This window comes from Lampris incognitus, chromosome 1, assembly GCF_029633865.1.
Source record: "Lampris incognitus isolate fLamInc1 chromosome 1, fLamInc1.hap2, whole genome shotgun sequence".
In the NCBI taxonomy this organism is placed as follows: Eukaryota; Metazoa; Chordata; class Actinopteri; order Lampriformes; family Lampridae; genus Lampris; species Lampris incognitus.
In genome coordinates, this window is record NC_079211.1 from 11,994,630 (window position 1) to 12,014,945 (window position 20,316).

The window sequence follows — 20,316 nt, forward strand, 5'->3', positions numbered from 1 at the left end:
AAGTTGCGTCACGTCACTGCGGAAACTCGGTCACAGGCGCGCGCACGAACCCTCACGAAGCCGTACTGTCCGTCCGTCAAACCGCTTAGCCTGCTCTCTGGGTTTACTGCGCGTATTTCATTTGATCGTCTGCCTTTTTAATTTTTCGCTAATAGAAGTGTAAATTATATAAGAATGTATATTTCACTTAGAAGCCGGACGTCGGAAAATGCCTGGTTGTATGTTAACGCTCAATAAAAAAAATATTGATAGAGAGATATGGATAGATAGAGAGATAAAGAAATATTATGGTCATTTTGCACACATAAATGTAACCAACCAAGAAACCGGTTTTCTCGTCATCGAAAAAACAATTTAATTATAAACTTAAAAAAGCAAAGACGTTCTTTGCACGTTTTTAGTCACACGATCTCCTGTCTTCATGCGTTTTGTTTTTACACGCTGATTTTACTGTGATAACGAGAACACATTATAATATTTATTATACTGTGATATCTGTCCTATACTAGACTTTATCACATTAGTATAGCTGTAACGAGGCAAGAGACGAGCGCCGTACGTTTTCAACTCCTTTCTTTTTATCTCGCTTCTTCATCACCCTCAGCACCGTACTGCACTCAGCAACAATCATTAGGCTACTGCGCCCTCTGGTGGCGTGGTGGTATTGCAATGAATGAACCGACTACACAACAATATCTATATTCAATTCAATTCAACTTTTATTCCAGACCCATCTTAGCAGAGGTCCATATCAAAAAGAAAAGAAAATAAACAGTACAAGACAAGGATATATACACAGAACATAAATATTACAGGGGCAAAAACATTCGTCCATCTAATCTCTTCTGATACTTTTATTTTGCTTTTATTTTAGTTTTTACTTCATTTATTATCATTTTTTTTGCTTGGTTGTTTTATTCATTGTATTGTTTTTATATGCATATTTGTAATTGCCTCTGTAATTCTTGCTTCGCTAACTGACACTTTATCCCTTTTCCCCATGTGCTTTATTATTTTACTCTATTATGTATGTACAGCACTTTGTAACTCTTTTGAAAAGTGCTATATACATAAAATTATTATTAATAATAATAATAATAGTTTACATAGAGGCTCTTGCACCAATATCTCCACATATTTGAAGAGAAACGATTATAACTCTTTACAGGGTTGGTTAAAACCACAATAACATTATTCTCCGACTTGTCTAGATGGCACATACATTCTTCCATAATGTTTCTCAACAGTACTTGACAGGTAAATATACCAATATTAACAAACATCTTGCTTGTACTGCTATATCTTGGTACATAAAGCAATAACCACGGCATCATTATATGCACTATATATATATATATATGAACCACATTCTCCATCAATATTACACAGTAAGGAAGTTTTACAGTTTGTAACTCTGACCTCTTTCCAGAAGCCATAGGTCATAGTAGCTATTGTTTCATAGCTTTCTAGCAAGTGAATCAGCCTTCATTGTCCCCACATGACTTTTAATGAGGCTGAGAGCATATTTAAATCTTGCATTAGTATGTTTTTTTTCCAAACAAGGGCCCCTGCCTCATCCTTCCTGACTCTGCCCATAATTTAAAGGCTTCTCCAGCTGCAGCATGTAGCTCAGCCACATATTCATTCCAGCCTGGTTTAATATTATGCTCCTTATTCTTAGATCTACAAAAAGGCTTACTAGCGACAAGCTGAGGGGAGCGTAGCTCTTCACCATGTTGTTCATTTTTACAGTTCATGTCACAGCACAACATTGCGTCTCTTGTCAATTCAATATAGTATCTAGAAGTTTGTCAGTCTGAGCTGTGTAATTGTTAATATCTTTCTTAGTTAAACGAGGCCAATCCAACTTCCCTGTGTATGACTTCCCTGTAAATGGCTCTGGCACATTCTCAACATTTAAGGACATAACCATTGGTATGTGATCTGCGGTGGCCAATCCATAGCAAGTCTCCATGCTACCCGGAGTCATGTGCATCTGCTGTGTATATACAACGATCACTGTATGCCAGGCTTCACTAACATATGTATAGCTTTCCCCAGGTAAGAGCATTCTACTAAAAAAAGAAAAAGAAAAAGATTATTATCATTGCAGAACTGCATTTGATATTTGCAGATAGTTACTTGTCAGAAATGTCAGCATTCATATCCCTAACTACATAAACACAAATTGTATCATTCTCCTCAATGAATTAAACGCTAATCTATTGCGATATTCATCGTCATTTTGATACGACTCTTAAGGTGTATATTTATATTTGTCAATTTCCTGTCATTATACTCAATCTCTATTCCAATAGCCCAGTCAACATCCAGTTTTACCACCTTCACCAGTGGATCGTATTTGCTATTCCAGAGTATAGCCACTCCCCCCGGTATCCTGCCACGGACTATTTTTATACTGAGATCCATATTGTACAGTGGTGGTGGAAGCGGCATGGTGGCGCAGTGGTTAGCACGGTCTCCTCACAGTAAGAAGGTTCTGGGTTCGAGCACCGGGGTAGTTCCACCTCGGGGGTCGTCCCGGGTCGTCCTCTGTGTGGAGTTTGCATGTTCTCCCCGTGTCTGCGTGGGTTTCCTCACACAGTCCAAAGACATGTAGGTCAAGTGAATCGGCCGTACTAAATTTCACCTAGGTATGAATGTGTGTGTGTGTGTGTGTGTGTGTGTGTGTGTGTGTGTGTGTGTGTGTGTGTGTGTGTGTGTGTGTGTGTGTGTGTGTGTTGGCCCCGTGTGATGGCCTGGCGGCCTGTCCAGGGTGTCTCCCCGCCTGCTGCCCAATGACTGCTGGGATAGGCTCCAGCATCCCTGTGACCCTGAGAGCAGGATAAGCAGTTTGGATAATGGATGGATGGATGGATGGATCCATATTGGACTCCTCAACTCAACTGGGTTGCAAACGCTCTCACGACACCAAGTCAAATCTCACGCTAAAACACTGCAACAGCAACAGAGATGAACAGGCAAATGTAAAAGTCTTTCTGGTATCCCAGACAGCAAAACTGCCGTGGCCCGGACCCGTCCCACACCCGACACTTCATCTGGCCCACATACCGCGTGGAATGATGGCACTTGGGCGGTCCGCTCCTGTTTGCCAAATCTGGGCCAAATCCAAGCCATAACAATGCCGCATGTGCCACATATTTGGCAAAGGTGGCCCATATTTGTTTTGTGATATTTGGGTCATATTCACCATTTACCTCACGGGCCACTTCAGGGTCACATCCAGATTACATGTTGCCAAGAGCGCTGCATCTTTGCCAAAAAAAAAGGCCCACATTTGATTTGGCATACTTGAGCCATATTTGCTATTATACATGTGGGCCACTTCAGGCTCACATCCATTTTGTCAGGGCCAAAAGAAGGCCATCAGTGCCGCATCACTGCCTGAAGTGGCCCACATCCAGATGCTATCTGGGACAGGATGTGACATTCCTCTTAAAAGTGTATCTCCAGCACTGTGCCCTAGACGCAGGCCACACGCGTTACAGGACACAACCCAGATCTGTCTATTTGGTTATTTACTGCCGTGTGCACCGTCAGATGAATGGTTCACGGGTGACTCATTGCCAACAGACACTGCGTTTTGAACACTGGGGTTTCCCTCTAAACCATGAGACCCACCAGCTCAAGGGACTCTGGGCCGTCTTGGCTCGCCAGACAAAAGTCCCGGCTGTTCCACAGCTGCAGGTCATACATGTCTGCTACTCATTACATTCAGCAATGGTATGAAATGAGCTGAATCTATTTCGTACATATTCAATCGTCCAACATGTGACTAACTGACCCAGTTTCCCTTTAAATACGGAGTTTCCAGGTGTGGGACAAACTCAGTGTCATGTAACACTCAACTTAGTAGTAGCTACTTGGCTGTTGGAGCACGCTTTCTTCCTCTCTCGTTTCAGTGGCGCTTGTATGTCCCGAGGCTTTGGTTGAGCAGCAGTATGTTTGGGTAACTGACTTTAGTCGGCGCCCTTCCCTCACAACACAACCCTTTTTTTTTCTCTCCAAAAGCTTTTATTTACAACAAAGAGCTATATAATTGTCATGGGGGGGGGGGTATGTACAGACCAGAGGAGTTCAAATTCCATTCGTTTTAAGTCTTTTCAGAGTTCAAATGAAATGTGCTTTCTTTAAAATATCGAAAGTCTTTATAGCTTTTTTGTTCATCACATTTTCAATGAAGGTGCCATAGTGCTGGAGTTCAACAGCAAATCGACAGAAGCAGGTTTGGGATCAGACCATTTAGACTTGTGGCTGTGAAATTTACCAAGAATAACCAAAAACTGAATTATATAGGTCACGTCGCTGTCCATCCCACGTCTCCAAAACGTTTTTTTTCTTTTTTTCTTCACAAATTGTTGGCAAACAACAAAGGGTTGCAAGTTAAGACAATAAGATAACACAAACATCAGCAAGAACAATTAACATAATATCAGGGGATCATAATAAAAATGAAAGGAAAATAAAGCAAATCAGGTCTGAAAAATGTCGAATTGGGTGCAAAGAGCTATAGTTTTAATGGCTTTCCTATTCTTATCAAAATATGTTGTTTGACTTCATTCACAAATACGAAAAAAGAAGGTTTACGATTGGAGAATTTAGACTTATGGATATGTGATTAAGCAAGCAATTGAATCAGATTGATGATATAGTAGTTTTTTTGTTTTATAAGGCAAGTAAGTAAAAAAGCCAAACAACATATTTTCATAAGAAAGGGAAAAGTCAGGGTCAATATTATGGGTAACAAAAGTAGAAACATCTTGCCAAAAAGTGCATGTGCAAGAGCAAGACCAAAATAAATGGGTTAACTCTTCTGGAACCAAATGACAAAAGGAGCCGTCCACATCAATTTCCTTTTTACATCTTCGAAGAAATATTTTGGGCAGATGAAGACGATGAATTATTTTGAAAGACACTTCTTTCACTTTGTTCAAAATTAAATATTTGGAGGGCAAACACCAGATTTTCTTCCAATCAAGATCAGGGATACAGTTATTCCAGTAAGAAATCACATTTGGAACAGGGACCATTTCTCTTTGAAATAAGGAACGTATATCACAGTTATTACTTCTTTTCTTTCTTTTTTTAGAATAGAAGCAGATTTGACCAACGCTAGTAACAGCAGGACAGCAGTGGCAGTGGAGACCTTTCAGCTACAATTGAATAACTGAAGAGTGCTACAACACCTGAAGGAATGGCATCAAAAACTACAGCATATTCCTTTGGAGGTACAGGAATACCATACTTGTGTAAAACTTAAAGAGTATGACGTTAATGCACCTTTAGAATTGAAGAGCTGACTAACTAACTGAATTCCATGGACAACCCAGTTTTCCAAAAACAGCGATTTATGTTTATACAAAATGTCTGTATTGTTCCAGATGTAGTATCGGTGGGGTGAAAAATTATGTTTGTAAATTAAAGACCAAGACAGAAGCATCTGTCTGTGAAAGTTGGGTAATTTTAAGGGGATTTTTTTCAATATTATAGCTGCAAAGCAGAATAAATTTAAGGCCACCAAGTTTAGAAAACAAGGAGTTGGGGATAAAGTTCCAAATTGAATTTGGGTTTCTAAAAAAAATTGCTTAAGCCAATTTATTTTAAAAGTGTTGTTTAGTGTGGAGAAATCAAGGAAGTTCAGGCCACCGGATTCATCTGAGTTCATTAAGACTGATTTTCTAACGTAGTGTATTTTATTTCGCCATACAAACTTATAAAGTAACGTATCAATGGCAGTAGATGTCTGTCTGTTCACATCTACAGATAAGGCTGTATATGTAAGTCGAGATATGCCCTCTGCTTTTGTCAGCAAAATTCTACCTCTAATGGACAGATCCCTTTGAAGCCATGAGTTAAGTTTTTGTTGTACCTTACCTGAAATTGGGTCGACATTCAAAGGGCATCTGGTGTTTTGATTTTTGTTAGTAACTATTCCAAGGTAAGTGACTGAGTCTTTCACAGGAATATTAAAAACAGAGGGAACAGTACAGTTTTTGAGGGCGAGCAGCTCACACTTGCTGATGTTCAGAACGAGCCCAGAAGCATAAGAAAGTCTTAATTGTACCAAGGGCAACAGAAACCTGTGAAGCATCCTTTAGAAATAGAGTAGTATCATCAGCCAGCTGAGGTATGCGGGTGACGTCACAGATGCGGAACTCACCGCGGTAAGACGGCACTGAGTGGCACAGCTTTAACGTCCCGCTCGAATGCAGCGAAAATTCATCGAAAATGGGAAAGAGCTGCTGTGCGATAGGCCGCACTAATGGATTTCACAAGAAATCGGAGTTATCTTTTCACAGACTACCGAAAGATATAAGGTAAGGAACAAACGGATCGCTGCAATTCGCAGAAACAACTGGAATCTAGGCACCGAGTCGTGGATTTGCGGAGGCCATTTTGTGTCAGGTAGGCTAACGTTAGGCTATGCTGGTGTAAACTACTAATAAAACACGTTAGCCGCTAGCTAACGGGTCTGACCCTTTAGCCGAGCGGTTAGTGATGTCGCCTTATGGTACAGTACACTCCGTATCGAATCCCGCACCGGGCAAGAAAATAACCGGTTACACTGGATTTCTGTGTAACGTTAAATGGTAAAAATGATACAGTCATATGCTGTATTGACTACTCATCAATTAAATGTTTAGCATCTTTCATAAGTTTTTGTCGGCATATATTTTTTTTTAAAAACGTCCTCGTGTTGTGTTCTACAGACAAAGGGGAGAATGGTTAGTGTAACCCTGTGGTTAAATTATAGGCCTTAGATATATTACATTGCACTATTAGATAAGAGTTTGGCCTATGTTTGTTATTTTATATACCTTTTGAATATGAATATATTGTATTGTTGATAGTGTTCTGCAAAACAGTTGTTTACCAATGTGAAATGCATTTGCTTTAGTGGAAACTTACCATTGTTGTGATTGATTGGCTGTGGAGAGAATAACTTACCTTGAATGTGATTGGTTGAGAGGGCAGCGGGGAACGTGAGCGCGAGCAGACTGAACGGCGAGAGAAAGGAGGTCTCTCGTCCCTTGTGTGAGCCAAACGGAGCAGTTTGATGTCGAGTTGTTATATGCTATTTTGCGGTGAGAGAAATGTAATTGAAGTTTAGTGAACAGTGATGTGTGCGGGTGTCTGACCGAGACCCATCCCGGGAACTGTTTGTGTGAACTGTGGAGACAAACTGACTACTCGTCAGTCCCATATGTGGACCCAGTGACGTTACGGAGCGAGCTAGCCAGTCGGTGTCCGTTGTTAGCACAGCAAGACGGGCGAATGGACTGGATGCGGTAAGGGGCTCTCCCCACAGTGAGTCGGGCCGTCTTCTAGTTTAGCGAAGTAACGTTATCAGTACAGTGTAGTGGTGGGTTCATGCGACCATCGAGGAACGCAGAAGGAGTCGTCTGTTGCCGTGTTGGGCTGCCGAGGCGAGCGCACGGTTCGACCGTGAGATGGTGCTAACGGCTAACGGCTAACTAGCCAGTTAGCTAGGATGGCTGCCGGCCTGACGTTCGCTGCTGCGCTGCGGCGGGAAGCGCGAGACGAAGAGGAGCATTCTTTGTGAGTACAAGCCGGATGTGCGGGCTTCCAAGGGGAGCGAAGAGGGCTGTTTAGGGTCCCCACGTACCCGATAAAGAAACAGGCCTGCAACTGGGGGTTGACTTTCTTTTATTTTATTGCCGGCTTAGTTATATGGTTATTGAGCTGTATGCTAATGTGTTAGTCTGATTAATTTGTGTATATCTGAATGCAGAGGCTCATTAGTCACTGAGGCTTATCACTTTCATTCATTCTAATAATTATTACTCATAATACATTTGTATATATAATTCTATGTACCTGTGTGAGTGTGGATTATTCATGTGTGTTTATTCCTGTGGTGTCTAGACCATGTTAGATTGCCTTAAAGGGGTCATATGCCATATTTGAGCGCCTTTAAGGGGTAGTCAACTTTTTAGTTGGAGTTACCAGATGACACTGGAAGACATTTAGAGCCTTTAGAACATACTTTAAACACATAAAAAGCGAAGTTAACATACTTCAATAGTTTATTGGATACCGAGTTGTATAGAGAACTCAGGAGCGTTGTCCTTGACAGTTAAAAAGGATAGATAGCGCTACATTAGCTTAATGTTGCAGTTTTCATAGCTGTGTAACCGGTTATTTTCTTGCCCGGTGCGGGATTCGATACGGGGTGTACTGTACCACAAGGCCACATCACTAACCGCTCGGCTAAAGGGTGAGACCCGTTAGTTAGGGACTAACGTGTCTTATTAGTAGTTTACAGTCGTCACTCTCCTCGGAAGCGCGCCCTCGCGCTTTGTTATTCCCGCGCTCCGAAGAGACTTCTGAGGATCTGCACACTTCCGGATCCCACCACTGCCACCAGTGTAACCGGTTATTTTCTTGCCCGGTGCGGGATTCGATATGGGGTGTACTGCACCACAAGGCGACATCGCTAACCGCTCGGCAAAAGGGTCAGCCCCGTTAGCTATGGACTAATGTGTCTTTTTTTTTTTTTTTTTTTATTTCTGATTTTTCCCTTTTTTTTTCTTCCAATTTAGTGGCCAATTGATCCCTATTTTAATTCAAACACCCACCCTCGTATTGCATGCGTTCGCCAACTGCATCTCTCCGGCCGGCAGTCTCGAAGGAAAGCGCCTCCCCACTTTCGTGACAAGGCGAATCCAAGCCGAACCACTGTTTTTCCGACACACACAGAGACGCATTCACATGACGAACACAAGCCGACTCCGCCCCCCTCCCGAAGACAGCGTTGCCAATGATTGCTGCTTCATCGAGTCCGGCCATAGGACTAATGTGTCTTATTAGTAGTTTACAGCATCTTTCATAAGTTTTTGTCAGCATATATTTTTTTTAAAAAAACGTCCTTGTGTTGTGTTCTACAGACAAAGGGGAGAATGGTTAGCTTAACGTTACAGTTTTCATAGCTGTAACTCAATGAATAAAATAAAATAAATATTTGTACAAACCTGTCCACATACAACTACAATGTCCATCGGTGTCCTCGTCACTTTAATTACGCCAACAAATCCCGCCTTGAAGTACGACCACATGTCAAGACTTTTGTATACTGTAACGTGCATGGATAAGATGACACGCTGGCCGCTGGCTGGTGGGTCTGACCCTTTAGTCGAGCGGTTAGCGATTCCTCCTGCGGTGCGGGCGACACGGGTTCGCTTCCCGGGCGCGGCAGTTACTGTGGTTGCGTTGTCCCCCGAATTTGCTACAATACCTTCAGGCTTTGCTTTGTGTATTTCCCTGGCATAGAAATCCAGTACATATTAATATCAGGGAATTCGATTTGTGGCCAAATGTTAATGTCCACGGGCCACTGGTTATTTGGTAAGATGTACAGGTCACTGTCAAGTCCAACTTCCTTTAATTTAAGCATATAATATTGTGTTATAATCACGGTTTCACTGCTTCCCCTACTAGAAGCAGCCCTGTTGCGGGATGTTTTGCCACTCACTGCGGCTGAGGGGGCGTGTTCCAGTGGGAAAGTGACGTCAATGCATACCCTCGATTGAGCACAGATCAGGAATAAGTAAGGGGAGATGGGGCAGCCTTGTCGGACGCCGCGATTTAAATCAAATTTAGGAGAGGCGCCTGCAGGTAATTTAATTGAACAATTTGCATTATTACTATATAAGGTCTTTATAGCAGCACAAAAGTAAGGACCAAAGCCAAATTTCTCCAAAGCCTGAAACACAAAGCTGTGCTCGACAGTGTCAAAAGCCTTGCAGAAATCTAAAAACAAAATAAAACTTTCATCATCACATAAATCAGCATAGTCAATAAGATCCAACACAAGTCTGATGTTATTCGATATACTATGTCTATGTCGCATAAAACCACTTTGGGTTTCATTAATGATGTGGTCCAACACATTCTTCAGCCTTTGGCAAAAAATCTGAGCTAGAACTTTCTAATCATTATTAAGGAGACAAATTGGATGCCAATTTTCATTGTTAAGTGGGTCTTTCTTAGGCTTTGGAATTAGAGTAAGGAGGCCTTGAGTCAACGTTGGAGGAAGAGAGTGATTTTCAATACTTAAAAACACACTGTGGAGGAAGGGGGCTAGTTGCTCTGCAAAAGCAATATTGAATTCAGATGTTAACCATCAACTCCTGGTGATTTATTGAGCTTTAACTGACGAATGGCAAACAGAACTTCATCTGATGATAATGGGCTATCACGGGAGTCTTTTTGATCTATCTGAATTGATTTCGTGTCAGTGAGACATCCCAAAAAATGGTTGGTTGCCATCTCATTAGACTGTGATTCATACAAACATCTATAAAATGAGGAACATTAGTTAGCAATCTCATGGGGGTCATCAATAATGACTCCGTTGATATTAAAAAGTTCCTGAAGGGAATTTGTTTTACCATGAGATCTAATTGGAAAAAAACAGGCAAAATTTTGTTCACCTTCCTCCAACTATTTTTCTTCTTGACCTCACAAAGGCACCCTCCGCCTTCTCTCTGTATAATTCGTTTAATTTGTTTTGATGTAAAATTAAGTCCTGTATATCGTTTTCAGACAAGTTTTCAGGCTTGAGCTGAGTGAGAGCAGTAATTCTAGTAATTACCTCCATTTTCTCCATTTTCCTAGATTTGGACAAAAAAGACCCATATTGCCATAAATATTTTGACACCTCAAATTTAAAAAGTTCCCAATTTCTGTAAAAACATTTATCAATTAAGGCCAAAACTGTTTTATCAATGTTTGGACCTTCTTAATCACTGAATCATGCTTTAAGACAGAATTATTGAGTTTCCAATATGAACTTCTAAATGTATGATTTATGTTGGAGCTAAAGTATACCTGGAGAAACACAGCCTTATGGTCAGTCAGTGGAGATGACATTATATCAGCAGTAATGTTATCTTCATCTAAAGAATCAGAAACTAACCAATAATCTATACGTGACAGGGAAGTGCACGCTTTATTACTCCATGTATAATGATTTAAATTAGGATTTTTCTTCCTCCATATATCTACTAAATTGAACTTTTGCGTGAATAGCAATAGACTAGAGGCTCAGGAATTGTTTGCACTTGGGGGCCATCTATCTAATGAACCATCTAAAGCAATGTTGAAGTCACCACCCACTAAACAAAGTAAATTTGGATATTTAGACAGCCAGTGTAAAAAACGAGCTTCTAGGACATCAAACAAAAAGTCATTTTCAGGTTTAGAGTTACTCCCTCCTTGCTGGCGCCCCAGCGTCGGCCATCAGACCTCTGGAGCTTGTTCAGAAAGCTGCAGCTTGTCTGGTGTTCAAACGCCCTAAGTTCTCCCACACAACTCCTCTTCTCATGTCCCTACACTGGCTCCCAGTAGCTGCACGCATCCAGTTTAAGACTCTGGTGCTAGCCTACAGGGCAGTGAAAGGAACAGCTCCTTCCTATCTCCAGGCCATGGTCAAGCCCTACACCCCCGCCCGACCACTTCGCTCTGCTGCCTCGGGACGCCTGGTTGCCCCGTCGCTCAGAGGTCCCTGCTGCCGATCGACCCGGTCACGGCTCTTTTCTGTCCTGGCCCCACAGTGGTACAGTGGTGGAATGAACTCCCCACTGATGTCAGGACAGCGGAGTCGCTGCCCATCTTTCGGCGCAGGTTGAAAACTAATTTCTTCAAGAACTACTACCCTGTTACTTGTTCTTAACATGTATTGTATTCACTCATTTAAAAAAACAAAATCTAATTCTTGCAGTTTTACTTTAGACAGTACCATTAAAGTTGTTTTTTAAGACAGAGACCCCTGCAGATCTTTCTGAGCCATGGGAGAACCATATAAAATTACCCCACTGAGTTTTCCAAAAAGGTGCATTATTTACTCCTGAATGTGACTCTTGGAAAAAAATAAAATCAGATTTCTGCTGTTTTGCAAATAAAAACAAAGCTTTATGTTGTATGCTCTCTCTTAATCCCCTGGCATTGAGAGAAACAACTGATAGAGACACTGTATCCCTTTGAGAGGGACATTTCAAATCGATGACCACCCATGAACATGTCCTGAAACCTGATCCAGCAAATGTGAATTCAGAAAAAAATAATGTATCTTTTCTTCCAGTTGTTGGAAATGTCCCAAACTCCCATGACCTACCGTGAGCTTGCCCTCTTACGCAGTTCAGATGAGCTCTTAAGGGACTAAATCACACTGCCAACAAACCTTTTTATGTCGCTGTTCATGTTTGTTTTATGCCTATTTTCCTGGGCTGTCTTTCCCAAATGTAACTCGAAATTTCAAAGTTTGGGTTTATAACGCCATAACCACTTTTTATACACTGTCAAATAATCTGTCCTGAACTACATGCAATATGCAGACCAGGCAGTATTTTATGAACACAGGGAGGCAAATGCACAAGTAAATGTAGATGCTAAGTAAATTCTCTCTGATTTTGAATAAACATGTTCAATATCAGTTCATGTTAACCACAAAGCACCACATTTAAAATGTGACATTTTCTACAACTTGTCATCTACAGAAATGCTTGGTCAGCTGTGCTGTAGATTTCAATGTGTATACTTTATCCTTTCCCTGGCCACGTGGATCCTGACTCTGGGATATCTTAGCTTGGAAGAGTGGCGACTGTTCTGAACTGTTAGTCATTGTTTAAATTCAGGCCTTTATTCTGTAGACGGACCTCTATTTTGAAGTACTTTCTTCGCGACCGGCAAATTGCTTGCCGAAGAGTTTAGCTGACTGGATAGTTGGGTTATTGCTCAGATCCTCCGAGACCAGTACAGTAACTAAAGATAAAAATTAGAAAGGAAAAACAAAACAATAAATTGACTGAAATAACATCACCAAAGAGTCCATAAAGTCCCCAAATCAGCGTTGTGATACATAACAAAGGAATTTATCTAATCTAACCACCCTCTCCCTTCAGCCATATATCTGCCAAATGGTCAAATCCTCCTTCTACGACCTTCGCAACATTGCAAAAATAAGATCCTCTCTCACACGCCCTGCTGCTGAGATACTGATCCATGCATTCATCTCCTCCCGCCTTGATTACTGCAACTCACTCCTCTATGGCATCAGTGCTAGCTCTATCAAGAGACTCCAATTGGTCCACAACGCATCTGCCCAACTTTTAACTTTCACCAAATCCTGGCACCACATCACCCCAGTCCTAAAAGACCTCCACTGGCTACCCATCTCCCACCGGATCAATTACAAAATCCTGGTTCTTACTTATAAAGCCCTTCACAAACTGGCTCCCCCATACCTCACTGATCTCCTCTCCCCCTACCAACCCTCTCCGTACCTCAGATCCACCTCAGTCTCCCTTCTCTCTACCCCCAGGTCCAACCTCCGTGGCTTTGGTGACCGAGCCTTCTCCAGAGCAGCTCCCAGGCTCTGGAACTCACTCCCCCAAATCATTAGAGACTCAGAATCCCTCCCACTCTTCCAATCCCGTCTCAAGACACACATTTTCTCCATTGCCTTCTCGTGCCCCCGCGTCCTCTCGTCCACCCCTGGTCTGGGGCAGGCTGGGGCCTGAGCGCTCGACCTGTCCCCACCCTCAACTCCCTCCCCAAGCGCATTAGACACTGCTGTGGGCTGCCCACATTCAGGTCATCGGTCGGGACTCACCTCTTCAGACTTCATCTGTGATTTATGATGTTTGTTTTTCTTTCCCTTTTGCATCTGTCCAAGTGGGAATACTGCTGGCGTCATGTGTGGCTGCCGCCTCTCCCTCTCGTAGCCCCCCCCCCTTCCCATCCACCCCTGTATGTCTGTGTTATGTTTATCTGTCGTCTTGTTTCACCCCGTTTACTGTAAAGCGACTTTGAATTTAGAAAAGCGCTATATAAGTTTGATTTATTATCATTAACCACCAAGGAAGTATGCTGGACCCAGATGTTGAGCTTGTCAAAGACTTCTCTTAAGCGTCTTTCTTAGCTTAGGTGTGTCACACTGCAATTTCCCTATGAAGATGAATAAATCTAACCTCATCAACTGTCAGATCAACTTTACACAGCATGTAACCCTCTACTCCCCTTTGCCATAATCCACCTTTGCTATGCATTTAAATAGAAACTAATTTGGATGTTAAAAGAGTAACATGGATCACTTGTTAAATAGTTTGGGCAGAGACAGGTAATACAGTTCACTACCCATCTAATCTGGATGTCACAAGATTAAAAATGGGTGAGTGCAGGTCATTAGGGTTATCAGGTTAAGTCAACGCCTTCCATCGTTGATGTTTGGTTGTGTTTTTGGACCACAAACCCCTAAAATGTCTCTGTGGCCGCACGGTGGCCCAGTGGTTAGCACTGTTGCCTCACAGCAAGAAGGTCCTGGGTTCGAGTCCCAGGTCCTTTCTGTGTGGAGTTTGCATGTTGTCTGCGTGGGTTTCCTCCCACCATCAAAAAGACATGCCTGTTAAGAGTTAATACTCCTGCCTGTGCCCCTGAGCAAGGCAATGGAAAGAAGAACTGGAGTTGTTCCCCCGGGTGCATAAGATGGGTTAAATGCAGAGAAGTTTTCATTGCAAGAATACAATTTGTTGTAAGAATACAATGTCGAATAAAGTGGCTGTCTGCTTTCTTTCTTAGTGCACTTTAGCATTCTGTACTGGAACCATCCCAATCTGGACTCACTCTCAACAGATTCATCACTGCAGCTAAGTGGCAACTAGTTATTTACAGGCAGAGTTTGCTAAATATCTAGACAACTACTTTGAAAAAAGTATTTCACTCTAAAACACTTTATGATCTACTATGTTTCTATCATAAAGCTAAATACAAAAAGTAAGAACGTGAATCCGATGTCAAGTTTTACCACGCATTTTATTTATTGGTACATTTTCCAACAGCAACAACAACACAATATTCAGGCTAGTAGAAAATGCGGTCACAGTTTTCACCCCCCATCAAAACGTATTTGAAAGAGCAGAGGAAACAAAAGTGCAGAGGTTCTCAGATGTCTCCTCTGGTTGGCTCATTACTGTCTGGAGGCGTATCCATCTGTGAAAGCAATGTATGGCCATAGAGCAAAAATTTTTTGGTTAGGATTGAGGTCCAGTGTCTACAGAAATGAGATGCAGATTCTGGAATTGGCGAGCAACTGAGATCTGTGGTTAGCACACGCTCATTCCACTGACCTGGTCTGGGTAGCATTTTCCCTTGGGAGCGAACTTCCATGACGTCACTCTTCTCAGCGCCTCTTGAAGAGATGCTGCCAGTTCATGAGTATCATGAACCTCAAGACAGACAAGTATGCATCTTAACTTCAAGTGACACTCTACTGTAGTAGGAAATATTCACTTATTTGATAAAAAAAAAAATCACATGAAAAGTACACAAAAATGTTAACCACGACTATTGGGGCCTATATCAACTGTGACTACTACTGTGACTGTTCAATGAGAGTAAAACGCCACTGGAGGTTTAATTGTAAATTATAAAAATTGTTCGTAAGGATTATAATCTTCCCGTTCTCGCATACCCTCATGTTTTCCACACAGGCGGTCCTGAAGTTCATATTGCTGCTACTGCTCACAACACTGAGAGCAGAACTTAGTATCACCGCAGTCGCAGAGCATATTGTCTTCTGGGCCTGATAAAACACACAAAGCAACAAATATACACAGTGATTTATATAATACAGACTATGTCACTGCACTATTAATAGATTCTGACTCTTGTGGTCAGTGTGTGTGTGTGTGTGTGTGTCTTGAGACAAGGCTTGCCTCGGTTCTCTGTCTCTGAGCTTTCAGAGCAGTTTTAAGATCAGTCTGCAGGGCTGTCATCACTGCCTGCTTGTTGTTGTCCAGAATCATCTCCAAATTGAGCTCTAGAAGCTCCTCGTTGGCTGCAGGAGGTGCACAGACATCGATGTAATTGCCATTACTACACACCGCTGGATACCAATATGGCCAGTATTGGCATATTGTTTTGCAGACATCCAAAACCCACACCACTGTTAACTTATGTCAAGAGATTTAATGGTACTATGTGTTAGGTTATGATGTGATGCTGGGGTAATACTACCTTTCAAAGGTGCTACGTGTAATACTTTAACTTCTGGAAGTATGACTAGTAAATGTCATCAAACGTTGCTGAGTGGTATTGACTGAATTGAAAGGCACAGGAGCCGGGCTTGTCAAGTGTTTTGTTTTGGGTGTAGGCTCATAGTGCCCTACTGTCCCCACCCCCAAAAGACTGAGCCGTGTGCTCTCACAGTCCTCAGCAAACTACGAACCGATCACAGCAAACTAATATTCACCGAAAGCATTTTAAAATGGTAGATGTCGACAAACATGCTATGTATCCATTACCTTTCCATTTGCATATACTTGTATTGTCTATTCTGATTTGTAGTTGTTCACATTGCTGAGCTGTATAGATCAACACTCAGGTAGAAACTGCACATAGCACTTTGGTGCTGTTGCTACTGGAGGCCCAGCTGCATCATAGGTGATACTGGTATAACAGTATGTATAGCTTTTTCTTGGTCATATACACAAATTTACGTATGACTTCAAAGAAGAGTCTGGAACATGGAAGAGTGGACACCCTCAACCCAGCAAAGTGCAAAACACTGAGGTCAAGTGTTGTAGCAGCTTGCAGCTGTCTCTCACTCATGACATCAGAGAGCTGGGAGGTGAAGGGGTCACTGTGCTGCAGGAAGAGAAAAACCACAAGACTCTGCTCCACGGAGTCAAGACTCCAACCTGGCTGCGGCTGCTCGCTGTTTTCATTCTCAACAGTATACAAAGTTACACCGCTGTACACACAATCTGCAGAGAATGTGACACAAATGTTAAAAACGTTTGTCTCGTCATTGAAGTTTAGGACAGAAAAGAGAACAGAAGAATGAATAATTGTCCTCTGAAATGAAATCCAATTTTCGCTGGACGAAAAACATCTGTAGCAGACTATAAAACATGACTATAAAACATGGAGCTGTACTAATTAAACACTAGAGAGGACATGGGATGGGCAAGCTATTTCCACAGTTGTTTTTTTCTTTTACCATATTTTTCAACCATGTAACCACATCATCTAAGTAATCAAATTTAACTAGTTTATGATAGTTCCCAATTTTGTTTTATTTTCGGAACGTTTACATTATCGGTCCTAAATAAAGTTTTACTTCTCTTTTTTGCATTATAGATCCAGCATCTGAATCAAACTTGGCGTAACAAAACCTGCTCAAAAGACAGGTTCTGAACCCAGATCTTATAATATCATTGTCGGTAATCATGTAGACTTACACAGAAAAAAACCTATCATATCTGTCAATTATGTAAAATATTTGAGCGTGATGGTTGAGTGATGAGAAATGCTTCAGTGTAATTATACCACCTTCTATCATACCATATTATAAGTAATAATATACAGTACCTTCAGAAAAAAAACATATGCTTAAATATCAAAATGTATCTGTGTCATCTGTTTGTGTGTATGTATCCTACCCAGATGTGGCTGCTGCCTGCCTGTTGAAGTGGAGCAACGCAGGCCCCCCAGTCCCAGCTCCTGACAGTCTAGATAAGCAGGCACAGAACGGAGGAAGGTCGAGGGGTCTGGGACAGGCAGGTTACTGGGGCCGTACATTAACAACTGGAAACGTGGAGTCAAAGAAGAGTGTGTGCTTTTGTGTCCTGGTCTGTCAGTGCAAGCATCTTATGTGACACATTCAGTAAAGGATATTTGTATTTCAGTAAGCCGGGTTGTCAGGTTGGGGTATTCTAGCACACAGGGCCGGAGCAAAGTCAGTGACTGGAGGCTTAGATCACCATACAAGCCTCTGTCCATGACTTCAGGGGGGATACTTAGTGGTAACCTGCCTCCAAGGACAGGATGGCCTCCCTGACACCAACCTTCTTTCCTTATGCATGAAGAGGACCTTAAAACAACAATAAAATAGTTGCTTTTCAAGAGTCAGAATCAGGGATGCTGCAAAGAATCATGGGCCCCCTGACAAGATGTGTTACCGGATCCCCCAACCATGATGCATTTAATGCATATAAAGCATATAATGGTACTGACTGTGTGTTGCAGGTGACATCCAAAACCCTTGTCCATTCTTCTTTAAGTGCAATTTTAGCCTGTATCTTCGCACTGTGAGAATAAATTCACAATATTTATCATTTTACAAGATAAACATGCTAGCCTTAGATAAATATATTTGCATAGTTATTGGGAACATAAAATCAGCTTGCATGTTTGAAAGAATATGAAAAGTATAGACACAGTTTCAGGGGCAGTCTTTTGACTCAGCACATACATCTACTGTATAAGCTCTTGGTGTCATGGGCTCAAGACTAGCTAAAGCTATATCTTGACCTGACAGCAAGCTATTATCTTTGCTAGCATTCTTAATCACCTCAAGAATTATAATTACAGGCTGTCATACCTAAATATGTGCTGGGTGGTCTTATGATCTGCTTTGAATCGGAGGTGGATTTTCACCTGTGCAAAAGATGAGGCCAGTCATTTTCTTTTTTTACAATCTGTGAAGCACTTTAACCTGGATAGATGACTGAGGGACAGAGACATGTCCTTTCTTACCCCTCCATTGGTAAGACTAAGTCTTTGTAGGAATGCCTCTATATTGGAACGCCAGTCCAAATTGAACAGTCTTTTTTCTCTCAACTGGGGGGCACAAAGACACAAGTAGAGATGATGCACACCTCAACTACTTTTGTTATTTAACTGAGGAGAAACTTGCAAATCAAGTTTTTCATAAGATTTTATTGATGTAGGTGCAGGCAGGTGTAATTGGTTGGTTACAATTGGGACATTTTCCATCTTGTGCTAAGTTGGTATGAAATCTCTTCTAGTGAGTTTCTGACAACCCACTAGAAGGGCAGATTGCAGCAGTTTGTGGTCTAAGGGAGTGCCAAGCTTCAAAAATGAGTGATTATTCTGACCAGTGGTTTGCTAAGTGCTGTTTGTTGTTTGTTCAACAGTGTTCAAACATAGTCACCGGCAGAGAGACGAAGAAGCAGAGGGGCCCATACATATCAACAAACCCACAAAGCTCTTCTGAGTCAGGCTCAGGGTAACAGCCATTAGATGGATACAGTTTCTGATGTAATTCTGTGAGGACAAATGCAACAAGCGAGAACGCTAACACAAGTAATCAAATAGACAAGAGGATGGATGTGGATGTGGATGTGTTTATGTTTACCCATACCTGGTTGGAGGTCTATCATTTTAACACCAGCACACCATGGTCCAGCAGCTGCAACTGCACCACAAATGCAACACTTTATTTAAGCCAACAGGAACATCTATTACACTTGATGCCAGTGGCGGCTGGTGCTAACAATTTTTGGGGGGTGCAATTTACCTTGGCGCAGCACACCTGACAGCTGCTTTAATGTCCACAAAGTCACAGAATTACAATGTAGCCTATAGATTTTATCAGGGGGATATTTGTGCTGCGCCAATTGACCTTGGCACAGCACACCCGACAGCTGCTTTAAATTGTTAGCACCAGCTGCCACTGCTCGATGCTGAAGCTGTGTTTGCTGGTAAGATTAGTAACCAGCAACCAAACCTAAATGCAAGATGAATACATGCAAGGGTTGGCAGCTTGTAACATTGAGAGCCAGTAAGAAAAGTTTCAGGCATGACTGAACATTTATGATAAAGTTGTGATTGTTTTTATATCACTATTCTGATAATGTGCGCCATGCAGTCTGCTGGAAGAGGGATGTATGCCGTCATGTAGGCTCATTACTAAGAAACTTGACTGATGTCATGTTTCAATACAGAAGAATACAGAAAATGCATACGAGTTAAAATCAACTTTCGCTGACAAAATGGTGGAAGGTGTGACGAGGCAAATTTTAATTTGTGATATTGGGCTATACAAATAAAATGGACTTGATTTGACTTGTAAGGCAGTGAGTAAAAATTAGACTGACAGTGTCCTTTTATCGGAGGAAAACAGTGTAAAGAATGGTTAATGTAACAGGCTGCCATCCCAGTGCTTCAAGTCTTACTTTACGTGAGCCGACGTAACAGTGTTCACACAAGCGGTTCGGAGGATTTCTCTGATTGGTTAAATAATTCCAACGGCAACACTGCTTAAAAACTGACTTGTATGATTCTTTCAATTATTTGCATGATTTTTTCATAAAATTGTATTGTTTACTATCTACCACGTCTCTTCCTCAAACTACCATTTTTGAATCTTATAAGAAGTACTAAATGATGGTTTACCAACATTTTTGCATGCTTAAACAAGTACTAAAATGATGGATCCACATTGCCAGAATTTTCAAGCTAGAAGCCGTT

At 41.7% G+C, this 20,316-nt stretch overlaps 1 protein-coding gene across 1 annotated transcript; it reads right to left on the reverse strand.

Moving 5' to 3' along the window:
• Window positions 1-14,982: 14,982 nt before the first annotated feature.
• zgc:195212 (DUF4554 domain-containing protein) lies at window positions 14,983-19,226 on the reverse strand. Its single transcript, XM_056276284.1, has 11 exons — window positions 19,208-19,226; window positions 18,998-19,110; window positions 18,580-18,663; window positions 18,425-18,480; window positions 17,703-17,914; window positions 17,484-17,552; window positions 16,647-16,805; window positions 15,756-15,877; window positions 15,512-15,622; window positions 15,168-15,266; window positions 14,983-15,030 (listed from the first exon to the last, which is right to left on the reverse strand). Exons 1-11 carry the CDS (start codon window positions 19,224-19,226, stop codon window positions 14,983-14,985), a joined length of 1,092 nt encoding a protein of 363 aa, XP_056132259.1.
• Between the last annotated feature and the right edge of the window lie 1,090 nt (window positions 19,227-20,316).